The following is a 21,367-nucleotide window of genomic DNA, read 5'->3' on the forward strand; positions in this document are numbered from 1 at the left end:
ATCAGCATGAAGTGCATGCCTATTTACTACATGTAAATATCCAATTTGTGTGTGCAAGTATACACAGAAGTAGGCATACTGTCCTACATCCATTTTTGTGAACACAGCAGCACATCCAACTTCTTGAAAGTCAAAACAACTGTTTCTTTTCATACTGAAATCCAACTTATAATATGCAGACTTTATATTTTTCATGCATGTTAACAAGAAAGTTATAGTTCTGTAATCACAACTGACGTTTCAAGAAGCTGCTTCTGTTAAAACAAATGTTAAAAATCCAATCAATCTTTTACTATAATAAAGATTATGGGAAAACATGGTGACTTCAAAAACTCAATTGCTTTTTATTCCAGGAGTACATTTTCAAGACTAGGCTATAAATTAGAAAAACTTCCCTTACTAGTTCAAATGATTCTTTTTATAATAATGTAGAAAATTATGACAATTATGAGTGGAATACAGGATGACCACTGTACACATGCAGTTGAAGCATGCCAAACAAACTAAACCTAGTGGGGTAAGTTGCTCCTGAATGACAACAGTTACAACAGAGAAGACTTTAGCTTATTTACTTAAAGAGGATGGAAAGCTAAACAAAGATTTTGTATAATCTTGAAAAATGACAAGCCCAGCAGGTCATTCTCAGAAGTTAATCATGGATCTCGAACTATCCAGCAAGAACTTTTATAAACAGGATCAGCCCAAGACTGGCAGACAAAATCTTATTAATAAATCATTTATTTTATTACTAAGGTAGCTTAACTATATTTGCTCTGCAGCAGTATTGTGACATGCAATAAATTGCTATCGAGATTTCAGCTCTTTATGCCTCAGGTACAGTGGGAAACTCTTAGGGAACCTTAATGGTAGGTTGCATCATTTTGCACATTTCATCCTATTATTTCAAAGTTCTTTGAAAACATTAAAGCCAAGATTTTCAAAAATAACTAGTGATTCTGGGTATTTAACTTGAGATACCTTAAAGTGGCCTTGTTATAAACAGATAGTTAAGGGTTAATGTCTCTTTTACCTGTAAAGGGTTAAGAGGCTCAGTAAAAACCTGGCTGACACCTGACCAGAGGACCAATAAGGGGACAAGATACTTTCAAATCTTGGTGGAGGGAAGTCTTTGTTTGTGTTCTTTGGGTTTTGTTCGCTCTAGGGACATGAGAGGGACCAGACGTCCATCCAGGCTCTCCAAATCTTTCTGAATCAGTCTCATGTTTCAAATTTGTCAAGAAGGCATGTTAGTCTTCTGTTTGTTTTCTCAACCTGTAAATGTTTCTTTTGCTGGAAGGATTTTTACCTCTGTTTGCTGTAACTTTGAACCTGAGGCAAGGGGGGATTTCTCTGGCTATATAATTTAAATACCCGGTAAGCATTTTTCATCCTGATTTTACAGAGATAATTTTTACCTTTTCTTTTTCTTTAATTAAAAGCTTTCTTTTTAAGAACCTGATTGATTTTTCTTTGTTTTAAGATCCAAGGAGTTGGGTCTGGACTCACCAGGAGTTGGGGGGGGGGGGGGAGGAGGGGGAAGGTTAATTCCTCTCTGTTTTAAGATCCAAGGAGTTTGTATCTGTGTAAAGCCTCTCAAGGCAACCCAGGGAGGGGAAAGTCGGGAGGGGGGCGGGGGGGGAAGGAGGAGGGAATGGTTAATTTCTCCTTGTGTTAAGATCTAAGGGATTTGGGTCTGTGTTCCCCAGGGAAGGTTTTGGGGGGACAGGGAGTGTACCAGACACTACTTCTGGTTGGTGGCAGCGCTATCAGATCTAAGCTAGGAATTAAGCTTAGAAGGGTACATGCAAGTCCCCACCTTTTGGATGCTAAAGTTCAGAGTGGGGGAGGAAACCGTGACAGGCCTGATTCTCAAAGTCCTGAGCTCCCATCCTTTGAAAAGAAGGCTCCTTAAAAAGGTACCTCATGTTAGGCACCCAAAAATCACTAGTCACTTTTGAAAGTCTTAGCCTACATCACCGATGGCATATAGGCTTAGTTAAGTGAAGCTCTCTCTAGAGCAAAACAGCAGTTTTTGGATCAACACACCAAAAGAGAGAGAGAGAGAGAGAGAGATTTCAATTTTTCCCCCCCTCAAGTGAATAGGGTGGAAGCTAATCACAAGATAGTTTAAGGTCACCAGAGCTTATTCTAAATGCTAGGTGTCTTTGAACATTAACACCTTCAAACACCCAGAGATAAAGAGTATGCGCAATTCTATTGTGTCAAAACACAATAAGCATTTTTATCAAAGGTTTGCTCTAATGACAAAATAAGCCAGACACATTTTGCACATATCGCCAGAAACACGTGATAAATAATATATCTGTATTTTTTGAATTAAGGAAACAAAAACGCAAAACTAAAAAAACAGTACTTGTGTTAAAAAAATATATATATCAAAACAAAGATGCTAGATGTGAACTCTAAAGATTTATTTCCTACAGCTTATATCACTAAGATACTTCTGTCCAATTTTCTTGTCAATTTTTTCTGTTCTGATAAATTCAAAGCTACAGCAAATTAACCTATTTTAAAACATTTATGAGTACACACTGCATTAATAGAAAAACTTCTACCTTTCAGACCATAATCAAGAGCATGCAAAATCATGGGCAATTATTTTTCCTTTCCCAAACAGCTTACTGAACAATTCAGGTCAGTAATATAATTGCTGGTTCAGTGAGAAAGTTGTACAAGTTATCTTTAAATGTTCAAGACTTCAGTAGCTAAGCCAACAGCTAAATATAGTGCCACTATGAAAGCAAAATGTTTTGCCTCATCTTTGACATTTTTTCATGACTATTTTAGTTATATAGTTTAACCATACACACGCGCACACAAGATCTTTTAGCAAAGCATTTCTTACACTTGTGTGTTCCAAAGCAAACATGCTTTTCTGTTTGCAAATGCACAACTGTATACTATTTGATAACTTAAGCACTATCCTACTGCACACACATTTTCTAATAATTCAAAATACTGTGCTATGTAAGAGGCAATGTCTGTATTATTTAAATTTGAAAACAGCATTGATAAGCTTCTATTAAAACTGAAGAGGAGCTTCACTGCAAACAGCCTCCCTCTGCTGTGGTACCTTGTTAAAAAATGTAGACAGACTGCTTTTTTAATAAAGAAAGAATTTTGTCTAACTTGGAATTAGAGCTGAACTCTATAGATATAAGAAATACTTAAGAAAATAATTTGTCAAATCAGTCAAGAGGCCTATCAAAATTTAGAAGTGTTCACATTGTAGAATGGTTCCATAAACAAGACTAGAAAAAAAATTGTGCAACTATTCCAGGGGTCACTTAGGTTTCAAGTCTCCCCATTGCCTCTGCACTTTATCAGATTTTTGCATTGAGACACAAGAAGTGACTAAGGGAGATGCTCCACAGGACTAATTTTTGTTCTTGAAAGAAAAAGTAGGGAAAAGGTAGTTTCTAAAGGTTTTTATTGATAAAAAAGGACCAAAACAATGTATTAGCCAGAAAATAAGGAAATAATTTAGCACTTCACCTTGTTTAAAGAGACATGTTGCTTCACCAAGCTAACCCATTCTACCTCACACTATAACAACTGAAAGAAGACATTCAGAGAAGCATAGTCGCATTCATGGGTAAAATATGAAATGATGGCTATGCTATATGAAGTTCTCAAGTTTGTTTCTTCTACAAGAAGATATACAAAATTATTGGGAGGTGAGGAGAGAAAGGGCTCAAGAGGAAAAAAAAAAGTGCTATGTGGAAGAACAATTGCCCCTTGAATACAGTACTGATAATTTCCAATATGTATGGTAACACTCACATACAACATATTGGAGTTAAATAGCGCAAACTTCTGTAGTCATATTTAAGCAAATTATACGGACGCTATACATTCAAAAAACCCACTACAGGGTAATTCTATGCAAAAATGTAATGACCATGTGTGTGTTACAGAAGTCTACTGAATGAGATAGAAGGTCCATAAACTCACTCAGGAGGAGTTATCTGGTACACACCTACTGTAACTGCTCACCTGAAATAGGCTGAAACAAAAAAAAGTCTATAGTAATATCTAAACTGTAATTTTTTCTTCTTTAGACATTGATTTGCTTTCATTCTATAACATTAAGCAGGGAGTCTTATTACAACTGAGTAAAAACACAGGCATTACTTTAGTAGAACATGCAGAACATGGAGTTTCTCTACTTGGTTCCATTAACTTACAAGCAATTCAGGCCAATGGAAACGAGTTTTTTTTTTCCAATGTTAAGTCTGCAATCCTGGCTGATCATCGGCATCCTTCAAGGGGTCCTGTCAAGGCATCAAGGCTGCTGTCTGTATCTGAAGCCAATGTTTGCTCAGTTGACATGGATGAAATGTCATTGATCGATGATGACTGGGAAGGACTGGTGTTGCTATTCACTGCTGCATCTGTGCTAAGTAAACCAAGCATAATAAAATCTGAGGCAAGACTTTATTGCAAATATAGATAATGATGCTTTAGGATTCTTAGTATCTCCTTTTCCAGAGTACACAATGCTTTACTATTGTATTTATTAAGGGACTATCAAAGTTAACGCAAAATTTGAGCTCACGTATCTGTGCAAAATACATGTAACCCTCTGTGCCTTTTTCCTCCAAAAAGAATACTGTACCTTTAAAATATATATATATATATATATATAAATATATATATATATATATATATATACATACACACACACACACAAGCAGCTCATCACTTCTGAACAAAATTAGAAGAGCAAACAAGTCTGATAAGCAGATTTCAGATTTACATTTCCACAGTAGTGTTATAAATAGCAGGAAACACTGTTCCATGCCTTTCTGACATCTAATTTTGTCATTTTTATGTTTGAATAATTTGTAACTTTATTCCTTGAAAAGATGGGAAGATCTCCATTTCATTCTTAACAGCAATGCTTTTTACCTATTCACATCAGAAAATTTAATACTAGTCAGAACAGTCAAAGCATACAACAGGTATCCAACACCTCCCAGAATAGACTGGATTACTAATTTTTACAGCCACATCATAGAAAATATGGCAACCTCTTTAAGGGGAAGCGCTGCTATGCTGGTTATTAAGGCTTGGTAGTTTAAAGAGAATGCATTCTGCGATATTTAGTACTCAAGAGACCGATGGGTCATGCAATCAGAAAGGGGGGATGTCATGTGGCTATGCCAGGACTATATAAGAAGCAGCATGCACTCAAAGTAGAGAGCCTGATGTGGTAAAGTATCAGGGGAGATTCCAGAGTTAGTTAGGAGGCATCGAAGGAAATGGCCAACAGTAACCTGTAGGGAGCAGTAGGCACTGGGAGGCTCCAGCAATAGAGCCAGACTTAGGACTGTGAGGTCCACAGAGAGCAACTGAGATCCTCTACACACACACCTTAGAGGAAGGAAAGCGGATCTCTCTTGTTGGATGGGACTACATTAGAAGCCACTATCTCAGATTTCTAAACTGCAGTAAAAATGTGCATAAGCTGCCTAAAATATGATTGTGACGTTGCACTCTATATGATTTGATGAAAATATGCTAATGAGTGTGAATATAATGTAACTGGAATATGCTTCATGCAAAAGGTCTCTTGTAAGGTATCATTACAAAGCTTATACTCTACTGAGTGTGTTCATCATATTTGTATGAATGTATCATTCTTGTATCTGAAATTAGAAATATGAAATATAACTCTGAGGGCCTACTGTAATTATGCAAAGTAAGGGCCATTAATGGTGGTTTGGAATCTTGATGGCTCCCAATAACCAGGACAATTGACTGTAGATGGCTCTGTTTTACTTGTAAGTCTTCCTGTATACCTGTGTGCCGGCAAGTGGGTAATGAAGACTGAGGGTATGGCTACACTTACGGTTTGCAGCGCTGGTCATCCAGCTGTGTAGGAGCAGCGCTGGTGTGTGGCCACACTCACAGCTACCAGCGCTGGTGTGTGGCCACATTTGCAGCATTTACAGCGCTGTTGGGAGTGCTGCATTATGGGCAGCTATCCCAACATTCAAGTGCACCAACGTGCTTTTCAAAAGAGGGGGGTGGAGGGTGGTGTACTGTGACAGGGAGCGGGGGGAAAGAGAGAGGGGATTTTTGGAGCCAACACTGTGTGTTAGCTTCCTGGATTGGAAAAATCACAAAATGTTCATGAGCCCTTAGTCTTAATTCTAATTGCAAACAGCCTGCCTCCAACACGGACTCCGACTCCCCCGTTTCACTCACTCCCTGTGGTGTACTGTGACAGGGAGCGGGGAAGAGAGAGATTGGAAAAATCACAAAATGTTTGCGAACCCTAACAGCCTGCATCCAACACTGTTTACCCTGCCTCTCATTTGATCGTTCACAGCCAGGTACAGATAGTTCCTGTTTGCTGTGATCAGTGTTTGTTTTTATAGATAAGCAGTTCAAACGGAGCTCCGATCGGCTTCGTTCTGTTTCATTCACTCTCCCTGCCTCTCATTTGATTGTTTACAGCCAGGTACAGAACGGAGCTCCCATCGGAGCTCGTTCACAACAAAACAAAGAGAGGCTGCATAACAAAACAAAGAGAGTAATTTATAAAAGCATTCTGGGATACACCTTATTCCCTGGAGGCCAATCACAGCGCTGGTGTGTGGCCACACTTGATGACCAGCGCTGCAGCACCAGCGCTGGAATCCTTATTCCCCATGCCGAGTGAGGTATACGGCCAGCGCTGCAGCCAGGGAGTTGCAGCGTTGAAGTGCCCTGCAGGTGTGGCCACTTACTAATTGCAGCGCTGGTGGAGGCTTTCCAGCACTGCAAATCGCCAGTGTAGCCATACCCTTACAGTGACATGTGATCATGTCACCTGAACTGGAATCCGGGGCTGCCCGGGAGGGGCGGCAAGTGGGGCAATTTGCCCTTGGCGCCGCAGGGGCCCCGTGAGCCGCTCCAGGTTTTCGGTGGCACTTTCGCAGCAGGCCCTTCACTCGCTCCGAGTCTTCGGCAGTGGGTCCTTCAGTGCAGCGAAAGACTCGGAGCAAGTGAAGGACCCGCCGAAGTGCTGCCGATGCCTCGGAGCGCTGCCCAGTGAGTACAAGCACCGCAAGTGGCAGGAAAAAAAAAATCCGCGATCGGCGACACTTAGGCTGCTCTACCGCCACCACTTCATTCTTCGGCTGCAATTCGGCGGCGGGTCTTTCCCTCCGAGAGAGACCCGCTGCTGAATTGCTGCCGAAGACCCAGCCCTGCACCAGGCCCCCTGAATCCTCTGGGCTGCCCTGCTGGAATCCATCTTTAACCTGGTGCTTTTCCATTGAAAAGGAGGTGTGGGAACCCAGAGGGGGACAAAGGCTTCCTGCCTTATGCAAAAGAGATACAAGTGGGTGGAACAGAATAAAGGGGGCTGCAGTCATGAGAAATCCCCTAGCTACCACCTGAGCTGGAACAAGGATTGTGCCCAGACTAGGAAGGCGTTTAGTCTGCGAAAGAAACTTACTGAAACATCTCTGAGGGTGAGATTTTATCTGTATTCAGTTTTATTACTGTGTTGGGCTTAGACTTGCATGTTTTATTTTATTTTATTTTTCTTGGTAATTGTTCTGTCTGCTATTACTTGGAACCATTAAGTCCTACTTTCTGTATTTAATAAAATCACTTTTTACTTATTAATTAACCCAGAGTATGTATTAATACCTGGGGGGTTGGGGGGGGGGGAGAGAAACAGCTGTGCATATCTCTATCAGCATTATAAAGGGCAAACAATTTATGAGTTTACCCTGTATAAACTTTATACAGGGTAAAACGGATTTATTTGGGGCTTAGACCCCATTGGGAGTTGGGCATCTGGGTGTTAAAGACAGGAACACTTCTTAAATTGCTTTCAGTTAAGTCTACAGCTTTGGGACACGTGGTTCAGACCCTGGGTCTGTGCTGGGGCAGACTGGCATGTCTGGCTCAACAAGACAGGGTGCCAGAGTCCCAGGCTGGCAGGGAAAGCAGGAGCAGAAGTAGTCTTGGCACATCAGTTGGCAGTTCCTAAGGGGGGGTTCTGTGATCCAACCCGTCACAATGATATATTGAAACTGACGACAGATAAAAAACTAGACAAAAATAGTCAAGAAGTTAAAGTCTATTTCAGGGCTTGTAACCTATACAGCTCCTCATGACTATGTCTGAGAGTTTTACAGTAAAGAAATGTTATACTGAATCAGGTTGGACTCATCTAAATATTGGGCTGGAAAAAAGAAATGTAAGAATCGCTGGTATTCCAGCGAACACTAAAAGTTGGGAGGGGGGAAGGTTACTTTCAATATGGTTGACACACTCAGAGCATGGCACTTCATAAAGGCATATCAACAGCTAACCAAAATCCACAAAGAAAGGTGCATCCTCCTGAAATTTCAAAATAGTACTGGTGACAAGTACAACAATAGCTATGAGGAATTCAATTTTAGGGGCAGCACATCAGGTACAAGCTTGAATTTAACAGACTGAACTCTTTCCAGATTACACTAATTTTAATTCAAATGTAAGACTCGGTTTTTGGAAATAGTAAATATTTAACTTGCTAGGATTATGCTGGTTATGATAATTTTTGAGACACAGGAAGAAATTAAAAAGTTTTATGTCAGCCAAAATAGAAGCTACAGAAGATATACTATTTCCATGGGCTTATATGTGGAATAAGGTACTATTCAAGATAAGCAAGCACACAAATGTGTGAACTAAAATCTGTGTGAACTAATTTTTTTTTTGGATGAAAAAACAACTCAAAATACTTAGATAAAGTGTTACTAGAATTTTGCCTCAAAAGTTACTTTGGTTTTTCATTTTTTAATTCAAGGTATTCAGTATCCAATATGCATCCTGGAGTAAAGTTTGGGTATTTCAGGGGTACTGGCTCTAACTCTACAGGAGGGATAGTTGGACAGCCTGTTGTGTTTCCTGAATGTGTTAGAATTAACATTAAGGGTAACCTAACTTTATTGGGTTATTGTTGATTTCCTGAGATTTTAGGAAGATTATTGTTGATTTCCTGAGATTTTAGCTTCAGGTTTTTCTTAATGTTACTCTGTCTGACCATGGAAATTCTAAAAATATCACTGTATTTACATTGTATGGTAAAAGATATGTGGATGTGGAGAAGTTTCTCTTAGCATCCTCCAGAAAACTGTATGAGTAAATACCTGAAGACAAGATTGATCAATATCTGTATTCTGATTTATACTGAATGACAATTTTATACTTTGAGGTAGCAGTTTCTGTAATTTTGTCATTATTTTGAACCTACAATATGCCTTTCCCCAATGTTAAATCTATCAGAGTTCTACATACAAGTACAGAACTGCTGTACTTGTATTATAAAGTTATTAAAATGTTACACACAGGGACATTCAGTAATCCCAATGTCACTGAATTACAAAACAACTAGTACTACAAATAAAGAAGTTGTGACAAACTATAAAACTAAAGACAAATTAAATCTAAACATTGCAGGAGGACATCTTGAGTTACAGTGCCGTCAGCTGAAGAGTACTGGATCCCTGCAGAACAGTTTGCAAGTTTCTAAAGAATAACATTTTGTAGAGTCTGCAGAGTTGTTTTCCACAACATACTTTAATTTATTTCACTTTTCAGCTCACAGCACATTTTTCACTTGGTCTGGCAGCTTCTTTCAGCTACTAGAATGAGATAAAAACTGGTTCATACCTTTGGAACTCCTTAAATATAAAACCACCAATAATAATGTGGGTCTTTACAGAAGATAACAAAGGCATTCCCCTGAACATATTTACTATAAAATGTAAGGTCCCTCACTGGAGTTCTCTGTGCAGAATATGACTATTTTAGCCTTTTGAACAGACAGAACTAGCTTCTGAATTTACATGTAAATTTAAATCTATATATAGTGTATCCAGCTGAGAAACATGAGTAAGATAAAGCAAACTCTTTCTAAACCAGAATGGAAGAGCAAATTAAGCTGTTTCCCAGCAAAAACACTGCGACAACACAATGGGTTTATGTCAACAATACAGTCAAATTTGAAGTCTACCTGCTTTTCACATATGCTGTTTCTAGTATCAATTATTAAGGCAAAGGGTAAGGACAATAAATTACTATTTTATTATTTATAAATATGGGAAACTAAGTAAAAAGGATTTACCTGCAATTTCTTTGGCTTGGGATTCAGGATCTGACAAATCACTACCCCAATTAAATAAATTAGTTCCTCAGACCAATAAAAGGATAACAGTGAGAAAAACTGATCTAGAAAGGAAACAGGGCAAAGGTTCTTCTGCAATTTTTATACTCTGCTAACAAAATCAATACTACCCACCTAAGTTACAAGGCCAAGAGAAGAACCCCCCCCAACATCTGAATAAAGGGATTGAAACACTAGTGCAAGTTTCTTCAGTGCATTAGACATTTTTCCATTACAAAACCATTGCAGATGCTAGCCCAGTGTTTCTCAAACTGGGGTCGCCGCTTGTGTAGGGAAAGCCCCTGGCAGGCCGGGCCGATTTGTATACCTACCTGTCCGCAGGTCTGGCCGATCGCGGCTCCCACTGGCCACAGTTCACCACTGCAGGCCAATGGGGGCTGCTAGAAGCAGCGGCCAGTAAGTCCCTAGACCCATGCCACTTCCAGCGGCTCCCATTGGCCTAGAGCAGCGAACCACAGCCAGTGGACACAGGTTATACCTACAGGACGGGAGAATGTCTTAGAAAGAAGTGGTTTATAAACAATTAATCCCAAAACAATTATTTTTGCCTCTTCCAGTCAGGGAGGAAGAACAGCACATGCTTCCGCAGCTCACTTCATAGCAAGGCAAATTGACTATGAATCTGGGAGACTGATCAGGATCAAGAGCATTAGACACCAAAACTTTCTGGCATAACTGGATTGTTGATTCTGATTCATGTAATATTAGCATCTCACCAAACATGTATCAGAGTTGCAGAAAAAATTAAACTATTAAAACCAATGACTAACCTGAGGGCTGATCTTTTACCACACCATTCTTGCTTCTTTCTTCCCAATCCATTACTTCTTTGTATATTAATTCTTAAATAAAAGAAAAAGGGTTGGTAGGGAAAGATAATATTACAAAAAACAGTGCTTTCAGCCATTTCCTTTTACACTTTTAAAGGTGTATCTGTAAATTGTTTAGAGGTACACTTTCCCATGGAACAAACAACTGTTATGATGAATGGACTTTGCAAATTTACTTGAAGAGTTAAAAACAGTTTCAATATTTACCAAAAAGTTAACAGACATACTCTAAACACATTAAAGGAAATCTAATAGTAACCATTGTAATAACTTACTGTATGGCTGAACTAAATTGAAATTAAACTTTTACAAAGGTCAGAAAAAAAGTATGTCAGCTACAAAACATCATAATAGACAACCTGTATTGGAAAAACCTTAGCAGTTTTTTCTTACCAATAGGAATATTTTAATTCATAACCATGATGGAAATTACTTATCTACAAGGTCTTCTCTTTAAAGGTAATATTATGGGCCTGATCCTGTACCCCTAACTCGTAAAACTAATTATGCTAATATGATCGAGACTACTTGAGTAAGGACTACCTCACATCTTGGTTTCACCACAAGGTGATGTACACAACGCCATAAATAAGGCATAATTGTTACCAGAACATACAATGCCTTTAATCTTTTTTCTGCAAATTACCAACATAGAAGCTACTCAACAAAGAAAACAGTGTCTTACTATAAATACACAACTCTGCTAGGCAGGACTCCTGTACTAGAACAGATCTGAGACTAAGTATTGTGGTTTGAGTATCAGAGGGGTAGCCGTGTTAGTCTGGATCTGTAAAAGCGGCAGAGAGTCCTGTGGCACCTTATAGACTAACAGACGTATTGGAGCATGAGCTTTCGTGGGTGAATACCCACTTCGTCAGATGCATGCAGTATTGTATAATTAATCTGGTGGGTTCTGATCAGCTCATGCTCCAATATGTCTGTTAGTCTATAAGGTGCCACAGGACTCTTTGCCGCTATTGTGGTTTGGAGGGCGGATGGTGTATCTGTTTTGAAGAACTCTTGATTAAGAAAAATCCAGTAGAGATCCATTATAAACAAACACTCACCTTAGAAGGCTGGTTTCATAATACAAACAAAAAACCACACCACCCGCCCACAAAGAGAGCTAACAAAATACCAGAAATACAAATAAAACTTTAATTTAGCAAAATACTACTTTCTTCACTTTCCAAATGTATTGTATACTAATCTATAATTAACTTCATAATATGACATTTTATGATTTCTTGGGTCTTTAATCTACACATTGTTGCATGCAGTATTGTATAATTAATCTGGTGGGTTCTGATCAGCCATGCAGTGTAGCAGTTACACTACTTTAGTAGTGATGGTTGATAAATTACCACCATCACTGGAATCAGTCATTTTTGGCAGTTACCTTTCCATTCTTCAATGGCATGTTCTCTTTCTTCCAGCTGTGCATCATAGATTTTAGGAGGAGGCTACAAAGAAAATAAAATCTGAAATATAACTGCAGCATTTCATTAGTATAATTAACCATGGTGTCAACAACAACAAAAAAGAGCTAGGTGAAATGTTATTTTTAGTTGCTAATCTCTGGTTGGATCCCTTGCCAATATCTCCATCCTATCTGTTTTATATAGGTGCCTCAGAATTATATGCTCTCAATTTCAGAACTAATCAAGCTACTGGAATGATGTACCAAAATTAGATTTGTCAGCTGAAAACTGGATATTAGGTTTAAAGAAATCATGAGGCCTGAAAGATACTCAACAAAATTAAATGGTTTTATCCTAAAGCTGGTAGGATTAAAAACCTGCCTAAATTACTGTTGCACTGGCAACTACCGGTATATATCTATGGACAGGAAATCAGCTATAGGGGATGTTTTCAAATCAACACTTCTTGGGCTGTTTTGGAGGTGGTACTTCAATCACTTCAAGCTATTATCCTCTCAAGACTACATATGTAATCTTTGCTAGCCTGAAAAGTGAGAATTCAACGTCTACTCTTGACCTGACACAAGACACAAACTACTGTCTCAAATATGAAGATTAAAGTGATACTTTGAGTAGAATTTTTTATGTACACTTACTGCTTCCGCTTCAGCTGGATCATACCAGACCGTGATATATGGATGTCGTAAGGCTTCATCTACAGAAATTCGTTTGTCTGGGTCTACCACCAACATTTTTGATAATAAATCTCTAGCTTGACTTGCTAGAAGAGGGTGGGAAAGAACAAACAAAGTTTCAGAAGCTAAAACGCTAAAGTGTAACAAAAAACATGGTAGGATATATCCTAAGAAAAAAGGATACACGAACAAAAATTCCTAAGAAAGTTAGTAAATTCAAGTAGTTCTATTAGTTACTGGTAGACTCTTGGCCTTCAATCTTGTCTCACAATGCACCAAGATTAAACATGTCTCTTATATGAGAGTATAAAACAAGTATAAAACATGTCTCTTGTGTGAGAGTCTCTTTGAACATTATGCACCAAGATGAAATAGGTGTCTAGTACAACTACACATCTGGCTGTACGTATGAAAGTATTAACTCTACTGAGAGAAACTAGTATCTTCAAAAGCCAAATGAGACAAAGTTTCTTTTTATTATATTGTTGTATATATTTAAAATTAAGGTTACAATGTTTGAAATACCACCCAAGTCATAGTCCCATGCTTGCAAATACACCCAAGTAACTTTGCTTGTGCACTCAGTCTCATTGCAGTACAAGGCCATGGTTTGTATAGCACTAAAATAATATTTCAAGTATAACAGCATAACCTGAAATTTTAAAAATAGGTATTAATATAGTAAAAAGAAAGCTTTAGCTCTTGTGACTTATGAAGTCACTAATTCTTTTTGATAGATAGAGTTATTGTTTATGGTGCATTAGTACCTATATCTTTAGGTGGTTGAGCGAGACTACTCACACAAGTGAAGTTAATAATAGGTATTTGCGGGATTGAGCCCCATATCAATATCAATGTGGTATCACATTGTTATAACAAATTTAAGCTGCCTGCTGCTATGGCTTTTTAAATATAATTACAGTTGCACATGGCCAAGAGGTAGATTCAACAGGCATGTCTAATATACCAGTAATTAAGAAAAAAATTCTATTTAATCAATATGCAGTTAAAATGAGCATGAGAACCACACATGCATATCAACGTCAACTAGAGAAAGAAAGATCCATTTTCATTATAAAATGGCTTTAATGAAAATGTTTTTTTAGAAAACATTCAAACCATCGACTATCTTAATAGACTGGAATTTTGAGAATAGAATGTATATATTCAATCAAACTATTTTAATGGCAGCAGTAAGACATTTCATGGTGTGCTACCAATGCAGAAAAATGCAAGGCTGCTGCTTTCAATCTCCTCCTTCCTAATGCAATGTAATGTGATATCAGACTATCACACCAGCATAGTGTCATGTCTGCATTGTCCGCCCATACTGTATATACTTCAAGTGAAGCAATTTAAAAAAGACCCCTCTTATATCTAAATATCTTACTTTTTAATTTGTCACGGTCAGACTCCGATGGAAATATCCAATCTGGGAAGAGCTCTTCAAATTTGATACCCGGATATTTCGGTCTGTTTTCTACATAATTCCTCACAGTAGGCTGTAGTTTCTTCATAAAATCTGCTGATGGTGTTCCTAACTGTTCAATAACTTTATTCCATTGATCAATATCTGGATGCTATCTTTAGGAAAAGTAGCTGAAAAATTTCAAATCTGCATTGTGTAAGATATTGCTTATAGAAATGTGCCACAAAGTATTTGCGTGCACTGAAAGTAATGAAAACCTGGACTGTAAGAGCCAAATTTGGATTGTAACATTGTTCTAGCAGCAACAGCATTCTCAGCGGTCATACAAAGAACAAATTTGATTTCCAAAAATCAGACTTCCAATCCCAATAGTAGGAAGGACTAAAAGTACTGCACAATGTATAAAGTGTAAATCTCTGTTGAACAGAATCTACTGGCCATTTTTTAAAAGTGGCATTGACAGAATCCAAAAGGATTGGAGATTGGTGTCCAAAATGAAGCACTTTGTTCATGGAGACAGGGACGAGAGAAAGGAAAGATTGGTGCTGAATCTTCTGGACCTAAGAGGTACAAAACACCTCACAAAGAAAGTTAATAAAGGGCAGGAAAAAGATCAGGACAAACCTGACCAAATAATAACTGCATCACATTCAGACTGAAGAATTTTGTACAACTTTTCTACTTAAGAAAGTCTGCATCACAGCGATTTTTCATCCAAAAACTGTTTCCTGAGAAGATGGAATGAATATCCAACTCTAATGAATCATAATGGCTTCTAAATGGCAAATCTGAATTTTCTATATAAGTGTTTTGTTTTTAAACTATCAATTATGGTAATACCTAACGAGAACAGTGACTGTTCTTCAATCATAAGCTATGGCTACACCAGAGAGTTTACAACGGTGCAGCTTGTAGCCGCTCTAAGCCAGCAGGAGAGAGCTCTCCCGTCAATTTAATTAATCCACCCCCAAGAGGCGGCGGCAGCTATATCGGCAGGAGAAGCTCTCCTCAGACACAGTGCTGTTCACATCAATGCTTAAGTCAACATAAGTTATGTCGCTCAGGGGGGTGGCTAATTCACACCCCTGGGTGACATAACTGATGTCAACTTCAGCTGTAGTATAACCATAGCTTATTAAAAGTTCAAATGTAACTTCACAGGAGGTAACACACTTAGGGAAGATGCATCTTCCCAACTCTCCCCCTGCCCTCCCAACTATCTAAATGACAACTGTGCATCTCGCCTGCAAGCGGTCTCATTTATCTGGCTTTTAAAACAGCATTTTGGTTAAAAATGTGACTCTCAATTTGTCACTGTATAAAGAGGATGCTTACGGAGTAGTTAGGAAAACAACCCACAATTACTGTGTTTTATTGGGATTACGCTAGAAATTCCAGGATTTTTCTACTTATTTACATTGAAAAAAAAAGTAGAGGAGGGGAGGAACTGAAACATTTAGTCTTCTCCGTACAGTCTAGGGGTCAGATAATATTCGGCAATGTGGCTCTATTAAGTGTTTTATTACATGCTATGTAATAGAAAGCATAGCAATGTCTGAAGAGGACTGTACAGATAAATTATTCTTGTATTATTTCTATCATCACTGACTGTGAAGCAGTTCCTGAGAATTCAGTCCAATCTATTAAAAAGGTACATATGGCTGAAGATGCTTGGACAGCAAGTAAATTAATTTATGCAAGGGAGTTTATCTCAAAGATCTGACCTTCTTATTGACAGAATCCCTAATCATTTTCTGAATCAGAGGAATTTGGGATTCTAATGCAGTACTACATATTGCGGAACACCAACTCTGTTAACATTCACAAGTTAGACGTTTAGTTATGTCACATCTAAAGTTTTCTAGAATACCTATTTATGTAGCTGGAGAGTATAACAAAATGGCATGTCTTTGCATAAAAAAATTCTATTTAGAAATTTTTGTTGGAAGTGCTTAAATTTCAGTTAGTCTGCCAAAAATATAGCCACTACTGAGAACTTTTCATACCTATGATATGCACTGACGCATATTAAAAATATAGACATCTAGTGCAAAGATTATTTTAATATAATGTATTTGTTTGTTCCATGCATTCAAATGGAAAACTGACATCAAAAGCATGGTAAATAAAAAATTACTAAAGTTAAGTCTCATGCTAAAACAATGTGCACAAACTAAAAGTTGTTGAACACACACAAAAAATATTGTTCCCACCTGGAAAACTGATTTCTGGTAGGGGCTCCACCAAACTACATTCAAAGGGTTGTTTCTCCTCAAAAGTATCACCAGTTAGGGCTTGTCTACACTGGCACTTTCCAGTGCTGCAACTTTCTCGCTCAGGGGTGTGAAAAAACACCACCCTGAACGCTGCAAGTTTTTTAGGGGTAGTGCATGCTCAGCACAGGCAGAATCTTTGGAGAATAATGCCACCAGCCTGTAACAAACGCCTACTGTGCATACGTTAACCATGATTTTCTGAGGCCAAATGTGGGTGATTTTTATGCAGACAATCAAAGGCATATCCCTGGCATTAGAGTAACCCTCTCTGCCAGAGTTCAAGTGCCTGCACCAAAGGATGGAGGTGCTAGGGATTCTCAGTGAAACAGCTGCAAGAATGTAACATGAGCAAAAACAATGTATTTTTCTCCAACCTCATTCTATGAAACTGCTGAACCATTTTAGCTGAAACTTAAAAATATACCTGAGGCAGACACCTGAAATAGAAAATGTCAGCCCAAATGGTTAAAGTTTGACAAAGTTATAAGCAACTAGAAACAGAATCTTAGAATAGAAAATGTTAGGCAATATTAACTATCAGCATAGCTACCAGCAACACCTACAATATAGACAGTATATGCTACATTAAATCTAGATTGGTGGAGCTTTATTTACCCTTCCAGAAGGGAAACTGATTTATTATATACATATTTGACAAGTATGAAAAAAATTCCCTTGATTTATTTATGAATAAATCAAGACAGCAATCAGGATAACCAACATTAACATGCAAGTGAGAAGATATACAACATACATGAAGAATTGTGTTAGGTTGGTCTGAAGGCTTTGAAGGATAAAACAATAAATATACCAGGGAAGAAGGAGTGAAAAAAATTGTGTTTTAATTATTTTGTGCTGTTAAATTAATGCATGTTAATCAACTGCTGAAGATTAGTGTCATGAATTTAGCATTCAGATTTAAATTCCTGTATTGTTACATGTTTATGTTTTTTTTAATAGATGTTATACCTTCACAGAATCTCCTTTATATAGATAAAAAAGCTGGGAAAATAAAATTTTATTTATTGATGCAGAACTAGATGTTCCACAAAACCTCTCACTTTTCAGTGTTTCATTTTCAGAATAATTAAAATGGAGAGAAATGTAGTCTCCTTTCCAATTTTTATATTATAAACTGGAAACAAATAATTAAGCTATGTTTTATACTTTGCCTGTAGGAAAAGGCTTTGAAATATACTAAATTAATATTTTTTGTACAATATATCTATTGGAAAAGATAGTTTAAGCCATCTTAACCAGATGTATTTAATGAGTTAAGAGACCAAAATGTCAAGTTTGTAAGAACTTTTAGAAAAATCCAAGACCAACAGAAATGCTTCCGTAAAATTAAAAAAAAAAAATCCAAAAGAAAAGGTCTTTACTTTTAAATGTACATTCCTCTTCTGCAGCATTTCCAACTGAGAGACTGCAGCACTGCTGTGTGCTATTATACAAGTACCAAAAAAACAAGAACAAAAAAACCTAAAAAACAAAACAAAACAAAAACTAAAAACAAACTATTGAGTGTAGGATTATTTTCACTGTGCAAATACAAAAATGCTAGAAGCAAACAGCATAAATTGCGAAAAGTAAATTTTTCAAGATTTCAGTTTTAACGATTTAACTACTAGAAACACTGGCAAGGAAATTTGCTTTTTAACCTAGCAATATCCATTTAAAGCTGCAAAATGTGAAGTTGTTAATATGAATAATAAGCGTTCAAGCAGTAAGAACTATGTTAAATGTTGTCAAGTAAGTAGGAGGAAAAAAAAGGAAGTTCAGCTATTTGGTTAATGACACTAATTTCAAACATTACAATAGATCCATTAAAATATAGTAGTGAAATATTTTGTTTTCTTTTTTATGCTTTTATATACATAAATAGATAAAAATAATTGTGCATCTTTGGTGGATGTGAAAAAGGATTCAAGGATGACTAGGGAAGGATACGATCAGTGCCTTGGAATATCACACAACCTTTCACCAATTCTCCCATGATGCACCCAACTGACCAGATATCAACTGAAAGTAAAAATGAAATGATCAAATTATGAAGTGTCATGAACAAAAGTGGAAAACTTAAAAAAACCTAAACAAATAAACTTACTATCTACAATAAAAACACAAGAATGCAGAAAACCAAACTGCTAACAGATGAGTTTCTCAACAGTACAGAACACTGACTTCGCTTTTTCCTAAGTTTTGCTTAGACAGTAATTCAATTTTTGTGAGGTAGGCCTTGCTTTTTTTTTTTTTTAAACTCTATAAAATGCTTTTCTGATCAGTTCTTAAATCCTTCAATTACCTTTAAATATTTATTATACTTTACAATCCCTGAAACCACTGTGAAGAAGGATACAATCTCTTCCTGGGAACAGGACCTTATGGAGGACCATTTCTGCCATTATGCACCCAACAGACCAGATATCCACTATCATATGTTAGGTGCAACAAGGACAAAAGATCAAAGAATTTTTTTAAATTACGACAAACAGTTTTTTAATATGTAAAATTTAAACTGCATATTTACAGTTTTACAGATTAGTTTATTATTCTTCATGTTATTTAGAATGTTCTTGTCCAATTCAGGACACATTCTACTACAGGCATATTAAGCATTTTTGATCCACACCAATTACTGTACTGTCAAGGGCCCTGTGTATCGGACAGAACCCATCATAACAGCTGACTCAGGAAAATTCTGTGGAACTCCCAGGTTAGACAGCCACAATGAAGCTTTACACCTCAAAAAAGGTATGCTCCCAGGCCATATAATGCTAATCCAGGCTAAGGAATATGAAAGTAAAATGAAATGATCAAATTATGCACTTGGCCGAAGGTCTCGAGTAGAACGCAGGATATCATCTGAAAACTTTTTTTGACAAGGGAATGAAATTCAAGGACATTGTCCTTACTGAAAGCTTTGTGTAAGATACTTAAGATGTATTATTATTAATAATACAGTGTCCAAAGTGTCTTAGGTGCTACATAGACCTAGGACTGTATAAAGACACTCCCTGGCCCAGAGAGCTTAAATAGACATGATGAAAATGAAGCAACAAATGTGGGGGTGGTAAACAGGGGGAAAGTGAAAACGCCTTACAACAAGTTAATTATTTCCTATAGTGGTACTGCCAGATTTTTAAAATCTAGCAGTATAATTGCCTTATAAACAATGCATTCTTTTTTGAGGATGGAACAATGGTAATAGGAATGAAGAACTATGTGGAGTGAAGCAAGTGAGAATGGAAGGGAAGGGGGATAAAGAGAACAGTGGTAGAGAGAAAGGCACAAGAAACTGGACAAAAGCTATTCCTCAATTGTTTAACTCTGTAAATCTCAGTATTCCCAACACCATGTTATAAATTACATTAGCATTAGAGATAGAAAACTCAAAAGGTGTCCTGCCAGTGAGATTCTGCTGAGAGAATTGCACTTTAGAGAAAAGGTTTAATACTTCATTGCTGCAACTTACCATTCTCTTTGTATCCCATGCCGAGGATAACTTCCGGTGCTCTGTAATACCGTGTTACTACATACGGAGTCATCATAAAATTAGTACATGCTGTTCTTGCCAGTCCAAAATCAAGGATTTTGAGTGTACAATCTGATTTTACTACTATATTGCTGGGTTTCAAATCCTAAAGAAAAATTATTTCAGTTAACAGAAAGGCTCAACATACTGAAAGATACTATATAACCTTCCATAAAATCAATATAAGCTACCACACTGTATTGAACATTGGCAGCTTAATATATGTTTCTTGCATGCATTCTTTTAGTTAATTTGTGTACAAATTACATGCACACAAAAATACTTTGAAAGAGCATTATTAAGATTGCAAAGTCAAGCACTCAAAAGTCAGGAAATTACATAATTAAGGTTGCCCACACAACCTTAATTAGGACCTCTTGTGTATATGCACTATGAATCATTCTTTAGTTACATGATCACATACTATATTTTCCACAGGACCTGCCTCATTTAGTGCACAGAATGGACCTACTCTGGGGATGAATCAGGGTTGTGTAGCCAAATTAAGGTTGCATGGGCAATCTTAGTTCAACCATTTCCTAACATTTGAGTGCTTGACTTTGCAAACTTAAACTATGTTAAAAAACATTATAGCGTGTGTATAATTTTTTAGGTTTTGAAGTCAAACTGAAAAGACAGAAATTCCAGCATGTGACATCATACTGTCACCCACATGGGTCATCAGCAGGGTTGGAGCCTTTAGATCTCTACTGCTGAGAACTCTACCAATGGGGGTAATGGTGCAATCAATACAACCAGTAAGTTGTCATTCTCTGTGTGGACCAGCACGAGAGAGGGATGGGACACTTTGCTAGTGAGTTTCACAGATATTTGTTGACAGCAGAGGAACAGTGAGATTAGGGAATCTTGCGTTCCATTCTAGAGTTTATAAACTTTCTTTACTGTGTTTTAACAAGGAACATGAAGGAGGAAAGGGAGAAGGCAAGGAGTTCCAGGCACATGGTTGCATGCAAGAAATTAAA

The 21,367-nt window shown here is 37.4% G+C and overlaps 1 protein-coding gene across 5 annotated transcripts in view; it reads right to left on the reverse strand.

Moving 5' to 3' along the window:
• Positions 1-21,367, reverse strand: part of MAPK9 (mitogen-activated protein kinase 9) — an 82,115-nt gene that overhangs the window by 34,138 nt on the left and 26,610 nt on the right. For 3 of the 5 annotated variants that reach the window (XR_006581536.1, XR_006581535.1, XR_006581534.1), the window contains exons 6-12: positions 20,325-20,490; positions 18,800-18,871; positions 14,535-14,717; positions 13,106-13,230; positions 12,428-12,491; positions 10,969-11,040; positions 4,209-4,415 (exon numbers count right to left, since the gene is read on the reverse strand). Coding sequence is in view for 2 of the 5 variants with exons in the window: in XM_045026697.1 (XP_044882632.1) it covers positions 4,273-4,415; positions 10,969-11,040; positions 12,428-12,491; positions 13,106-13,230; positions 14,535-14,717; positions 18,800-18,871; positions 20,325-20,490 (825 nt within the window). In the remaining 3 variants the exon portion in view is untranslated. Of the gene's footprint in view, positions 1-2,085; positions 4,421-10,968; positions 11,041-12,427; positions 12,492-13,105; positions 13,231-14,534; positions 14,718-18,799; positions 18,872-20,324; positions 20,491-21,367 lie in introns of those variants that run through there. The other 2 variants (XM_045026695.1, XM_045026697.1) reach the window with 2 other exon arrangements.

This window comes from Mauremys mutica, chromosome 8, assembly GCF_020497125.1.
Source record: "Mauremys mutica isolate MM-2020 ecotype Southern chromosome 8, ASM2049712v1, whole genome shotgun sequence".
NCBI lineage: Eukaryota > Metazoa > Chordata > Testudines > Geoemydidae > Mauremys > Mauremys mutica.